The sequence below is a fragment of the Cebus imitator genome, unplaced genomic scaffold (assembly GCF_001604975.1).
Source record: "Cebus imitator isolate Cc_AM_T3 unplaced genomic scaffold, Cebus_imitator-1.0 Scaffold161, whole genome shotgun sequence".
Classification (NCBI taxonomy): Eukaryota; Metazoa; Chordata; class Mammalia; order Primates; family Cebidae; genus Cebus; species Cebus imitator.
In genome coordinates this window covers 3,335,148-3,342,119 of record NW_016107476.1, presented here as the reverse complement: position 1 = coordinate 3,342,119, position 6,972 = coordinate 3,335,148, and the positions used below count along the sequence as shown (strand labels likewise).

The 6,972-nt window shown below is 36.2% G+C and overlaps 1 protein-coding gene across 1 annotated transcript in view; it reads left to right on the top strand.

Moving 5' to 3' along the window:
• The window catches only part of LOC108314792 (cilia- and flagella-associated protein 47), a 161,682-nt gene extending 158,656 nt beyond the window's left edge, over positions 1 to 3,026 (top strand). Inside the window, exon 19 of the mRNA XM_037743965.1 lies at positions 2,504 to 3,026. Within this exon, the coding sequence (XP_037599893.1) occupies positions 2,504 to 2,515 (12 nt within the window). The 3' untranslated portion in view covers positions 2,516 to 3,026. The remainder of the gene's footprint in view (positions 1 to 2,503) is intronic.
• Positions 3,027 to 6,972: the final 3,946 nt, after the last annotated feature.

Genomic DNA, 6,972 nt, shown 5'->3' with positions numbered 1-6,972 from the left:
GAGATCGTGCCATTGCACTCCAGCCTGGGTAACAAGGGCGAAACTCCGTCTCAAAAAAAAAAAATTTACCTTCTTATACGTCAAAAGTGAAAGTGACAATTAAATCTTGCATTTGTTTTTTGAGACAGAGTCTCACTCAGCCACCCAGGATGGTGGAGTGCAGTGGTACGATCTCAGCTCACTGCAACCACCGTCTCCTGGGTTCAAGCAATTCTCCTGCCTCAACCTGCCGAGTAGCTGGGATTACAGGCACCTACCATCATGTCTGGCTATTTTTCGTATTTTAGTAAAGACAGGATTTCACCATGTTGGCCAGGCTGGTCTTGAACTCCTGACCTAAGGTGATCTGCCTGCCTCAGCCTCCCAAAGTGCTGGGATTACAGGCATGAGCCATGGTACCCGGCCCTGCATTTTGTTTTTTACATTGTTCTTATGTTAAATCAATTTTCTAAATCTATTGACTAATGTTGTCTTTGTTAAAGAATGTGAGACCATAAAATGCTGATGAGAAACTTTATGGTCCTGGTATATTTTCAAGTTTTTCTCAAATTATATTCACAGTTAGCTTTCTACCCTGTTAAGGCAGGCCAGTTTCTTTCTGCTGTCAATCTTCTGCTCAGGCACCTTCATTAGTAAGCCTTACTTCTAATTAACAAAACAAGAAAGAACAAACCGTTCTATTTTCCCAAGAAGAATAAGCGAGCATCAGGAAATGTGGACTAAGTTACCGGTGGGGCTTTCATTATTCTCTAAAAACTGCTGCCCAATTTCAGACTCAAGTGCATTAGTTCCACATATCACACTGGGTCTCCTTAGCTTTCACACTATTTGCATTTTGAGGCCAGGCCCAGATCATGTGTAGTTGCTAACTTAAATATGTACCATTAAGTCATAGCAGACCTTCATTTCCATATTGCGGAAGTACAGAGTGTTGCATGTAAATTTTCAGTGGTGCAAAAGAAGTAGTACTTGACTATAAATTTCCTCAACAAGGTAATTTACTTCTATAGAAGGGTGCATCTCACAGATGGAGCAATGGCAAGTACACTCCTGGACAAGTAAGGGGAAAGGGTCCTTATTCCTGACGTAGGTAGCCCCTGCTGCTGTGTCATTCCTCTATTGGCTAGGGTTAGACTGTAGAGTCTAAACTAATTTCGACTGGCTATTTTAAAGAGATCAGGGGTATGAGCTGGAGTGGCAGGGTGGGTAGTTTGGTGGAAAGGACAGTTATGGGACAGGTCAGAGCAGGTGATCAGGGGTGACTCAGGTCAAAGCAGATGACCAGGGCAGGTGACCGGGATGAGTCAGGATGGAGTAGGGGACTGGGGAAACAGTTATGAACTATTGATTAGAACTGGTGGAAAAGGTTGTTTACTGAAACTACAAGGAAGTTAAACTTTGAAATGGAGAATGAAAGAGTAAGAGAGTTGAACATACTGACATACTGATTCTTTGAAGTGAAACTTGGAGTTCACTTTATCTAACAAGAGAGCTCTTTTTATGTTGACAATGACAGAGTTGTTTGCCTATTGTTGGTGTTTTGTGTGTCTTTGAATCCCTCACACCAACCCCAGTACTTTGTGCTGTGAATAACTCTCCTCACTGCTTTTACCTTCTTCTGTTCCTGACTCTACTTTTTGGCTCCAGCATACATTCTGTCAACGTTTATCATCCTGATGCCATTCCGCTGTAATTTTGGATTTTATCTCGAATCCACTCCAGTAATCATTACTAATGTATTTTGTTTATCACAGTAATTACATCCTCTGCCTTATTATTTATCTGTTCTGGGAAAAGTACTTTTTAAACTGCCCCCTACCTGATCTGCCTGAACTGATATCATGTTATTTCTTCTTCAGAAATCAAGTCCCTCACCTTTCCATCTAAGACCTCCACGGTGTAGCCTGGCACTCTTTAAGTCTTTTCTCTCACTAATTTTTCTATCTTTTCTTATGCATGACCCAAATGGAACTTCTTTCCTGAACAACACTATGCTTCTCTATCTCCTCATCCTATAGTGATTTGGTTTTCTGAAAAAATACACCCTTTTCCTCACATCAAACAGAACATATTTGAAGTCTAAGCATTCTATGAGGCCCATTTAATGTGCCATTGGTTCTGTGGGCCTTTGCTTGAAAATCTCTTGCTTAACTTCAGGAGTAATAGTCACATTAGTCATAATTTCTAGAGTGTAGTATTCTCCTGAGTTCCGATTAGCTTTTATGGAGTCTGAGGGTACAAGATCAGTGTTCTACTTAGGACACATTTATTTTTTAACACTCAGGTCAAGCTCTTCTGATTCAAAGCAGTATTATTTGCTATATCTATAGTTCAGTGTCATTATCAATCACAAATATTTTAAATGTTTTAAAGTAATTCAGTAATTGATTTACTATGCTTTTCCTCTTTTTATATTTTTATCTGTTTATCTTTCTTGATGGTTAATATTAGGTGTCAGCTTGACTGAAGGATGCCAAGATGTCTGGCAAAGTTTGGTTTCTAGGTATGTCTGTGAGGGTGTTTCCAGAGGAGGTGGATGCAGGAGTCAGTGGATGCAGGACTGAGAAAGAAAGATATTCCCTTAATGTGGGTTGGTACCATGCAATTGGCTGTGGTAGTGGCCAGAACAAAGAGGCAGGAGAATGAGGATATTCAGTTTGCTTATTTTCTTTGTTTGTTTGCTCTTTTTTATTTTTGTCATGGTCTCTTTCTCCCTTTGGGAGCAGGATGCCTTTTTTTCTCCTTCTGCCCTTGGACATCTGATTCCAGGTTTTTCAACCTTTGGACTCTAGTACTTGCACCCAGCAGCCTCCTTTGGGTTTTCAGGCCTTCAGCTTCAGAATGGGGCCTGCACTGTAGCTTCCCTGGTTTGGGGGCTTTTGGACTTGGCCTAAGCCATGCTTCTGGCTTCCTTGGGAGACCCTATTGGCTTCTGTCATTCTGTAGTTTGTAGCCAGCCTACTGTGGGACTTCACCTTTGTGATTGTTGAGCCAATTCTTCCTAATAAATTCCCTTTCATATATATATATATATATATATCTGTGTGTGTATATAGAGATATATATCCTATTGATTCTGTACCTATGCAGAGCTCTAACTAATATATCCTCTAATTTCAATTTATCTTCTTTGAAACTAGGCCATAGACATCTGTGACCCAAATCCAATCCTAATGCTGATGCTTTGTGTCTACATGTATGAGAGACTCCCTACATACCTCCCTAGGAAGGTGGTACTCTTTGAATGTACTCTACATGACACAGTGCTGAATGAGGTAAGGATAATTTTGGGGCCAAAATGAACAAGGAGTTACACAATTAAAAGAGGTTTTAGATATTTCTTTTCCAACCCAAAATTAACAGCAAGCATCTATATGACATAATTGTGTTAAAAGTGAATAAGGTTTATCAAATGTTGCTGCTTCTAAGCCAAATGTCTAGATGAGTGAAAGGGGCAACTTTTGCTTAATAGTAATCACCACTTGGAATAAAATGATGACTCTTTTTTTACTCATTTTGGTTTGATATAAAATAATATTATTCTGTATACAAGTTAATTTACTGCTTTGATAAGATTCATGTTTATTCCTTTTCTCAGGCTGTTTTGAGTGTCTCTCTTCATATATAACTGGGAAGGAGGATAATTTTATATTTTTGATGCAAAACTTAGCCGTATGTGGTCTTCAAAAGATAGTCCATGATGATCTTTGATCTGTAATTGTAACTCCTTTGAGAAAGTAACTGTGTAGCCTACGTGATGGTTTGAGCATCAGTTGATAAGGATTTAGTTTAAAAAAAAAAAGAAACCTCAGGCTCTTATCTCAAAGTGTAGGGGGCTGCATCTAGTGAAAAGAGAGCCTCCTCTTCTAGGTTTGTGTTAATAAATACTGAGATTCAATCTCTTTCATTTATTTTGATTCTTTTTTGTTAGAAAAAGATATAAAACTCCATAGAATTCAGTATTTACTGATAATTTGCTAATTGCAATGCTATTCAAGGGCTTTTGAAAAATAACTGGCCTTGAGCTATAATTATATTGAATTTTTGACTTCAAAATAACATTTCAGAAGAGTTAAACTTTTTTTGCTTAGGACTGCAAGAGACAGAAGTATAAATTTGATTAAGTATTATTTATTACTGTTAACTATTATTACCAGTTCTTGCATTCTGTCCACATGATTGTATTCCTTCATCTCAATTGTTATCAGTGTTTTTAAGTAGTTAATACTAGCTAATGTTTAAAAATAAATTTAAATTATGATGTTAAAAACCAAATTAAATCATGTTTGTATAGAACATGATTTATTTTCTCATTTTATTCCTTTACTAGATACAATGTTCATGCCTAAGATTATAGATAAACTTATACAAATATACCTATCATTTTTCACAATGTAAGAAAAATTTTTGAAAGAAGAAATAATATGTATATATATATGCAAGATAAATTATAACAAGCTTTGATTTTAACTTTTAAGAAAATTAATGCTTTGGAAATTGCTAATAATCTTTTACGTATTTTGCTCCTGTGAATCAACACCATGAATAGCAGTACCTAAGTCATAGAAAGTCATTCTTACCAACCCTATCAATGTTACAGAATATAGAAAAATCTCCAGAAATGGCTACTAGAATTGAAAAAATATTTCTATACCTATGGGCAAATAATAGAAACATAGAATGCCAGAACCAGTACAATAAAGTAGTGGTCAATGAAAAAAGATAGAGTACAGTGATTTTCTGAGACATTCAAAAGCAGTTGAATTTCGTTACTCTTTTTGGAACAAAATTTACACAGAGGTACAATAATGTCTGTCATTGCAAAAATGGAATGGAGACTTTAAAACTTTCTATTGTTCTCTTAAGCAGCTATCTCTTCTTCCTCATCTCCTCATCTCCCCTACATGAAATCCTGGAGTTGGGTGGTATGACTATCTGACCACAGATGAGTTCAATACCATTGTGTCATATGTATGATATGTGTGATATCCTGAGAATGAATGGTTTCCTTATGATCTAAAGAGTTCACAACAAATCTATAATTTTCAACATTTCCTTCCAAAACAGTAGGAATTAGCTCTCTAGGATTTAAAATCGCTTGGTCTGTTAATGATTATTTGAAAGAGATACATTCGTATGTATGTATAAACATACAAAAAGATTACCACGCTATAGTGGAATACCACACTACAGTGGGGGTCTTGCCCCCATAATTGATATCTTTAAGTATTTGAGAACATGAGGCCTCCGAATCCTTAAAGAAACTAATGTTGGCAACTCTTTAGCAACAACATACTTATTCTATTGGTTACGAAAGTTCCCATTGAACTAGGAAAGTAATTATTTTTTACCAGATTTTCACCATATTCCTTATGACTCACCATAACCATACCTACTGCTACTTTTTCACTCTTAAAATATCTGTCACTATAGGTCTTGAACTTCATGATTTGTAGTCACCTTTTATTCACTCTAATTTGACCAATTATCCTTTTCTCCATCTTCACCATTCTCTGGGTCAGAACTTTTGGTGATACTTTGGCATCTTATTAAAGAAAAAAAATATTCATGACACTTGTTAAAACGGTAAGGCAGACTTTATTCAGGACTATTATGATAGGTATAGGGACCACTGCAAAGCAGTTTTGCAGTAGAGGAGAGAGATTGAGCTCAACTTGAAGTAAAATGAGGAAAAGTAGGAATTTATAGCCAAGGAGCAGAATGGAGGTCAGTGGGTGGGAAATAACTAAGAGGAAACATATGGGTAAGGGGGGATTCTGGCTAAACCAAAATAAGATTTTTGCTAAAGGAAGGCCAGGGTGATCATACATCACCTGAGCAATGGCAGGAGATGAGGAATTTCGTTAGATATCAAGGGTGATTGGATACTGAAGGTGCGGAATTCTGGCTAAACTGATTTAGCAGGATTCTTACTAAAATTGGGCTCTTGAGGGCATGTCCAAAGGTGGTAGTTAAAAAATAGCTCAGACAAACCTTACTAGAATGTGGTTGAGAAGAAAATCTTTGCCAGTTTTCCTAAAGATTGTTTTTTGAATCTCCATTATATTTTACATAAACACTTTGTGTACTAACATTTTCAAGAAGTACTCTTTTGTAATAAAGCAACTCATTTTTTAATGCTCCCCATGTGTCTGGATAAGGAGGAAAGAGACAGCCAACCATTCGTTGAACTACCACATCTAGACTAGGCCACCATTATATTCGGCCTGAAACTGTTTTTAAATCTATACTCCTTATAATACTTTCTGCACTGAGCAGCCAGAGTACCATTTCTGTAAATTGGATATATAAGTTCCCTTTTTAAAATTTCCCAATGGTTTTCCTTTGCAATAAATATAAAATCCAAGCTGCAAATTTTGGTCTTCAAGTTACTGATGATAAGATGCCTTTGCATTTGTAATTCCCTTTGTTGAAAGCTCCTCTCTGCCCACTTCAGCTAAACTCTGTGTGTGTGTGTGTGTGTGTGTGTGTGTGTGTGTGTGTGTGTGTAGTTGTTATTTTAAAATACAAATAAATTCTGGGCTTTTTCCAGTTGTTTCAGATTAGGAGTAACTATATGACTAAAATGTATTGCTGTCTTTGATAAAAATAAGAAATGTTATAGTTGCATAATTTTTAATTTTATAATCTTGCTTTTATCCTCTTCTATGTCTACATAGATTCTACTGACAAATCCAAGCTCTCAAAACTTAGTGTATAATGCTAGAATTGTTGGACAAGATGCTGCTGACTTTTCCCTCTCCCAGAAAGGGAATGTTGTAACAATTCCTCCAAAGTAAGTATTTTAAAAAAAAATTTTACATTATCAGACATATCAACCCCAAAGATTTAATGTGTTATAATTATAAAATGTGACTTTGATTTTTACTATTGATAGATATTTAATGAAAAGGTTGTCACTCACAATCACAGAAATATTCATATGTCTCTACAATTCCTCACTAAATTTGT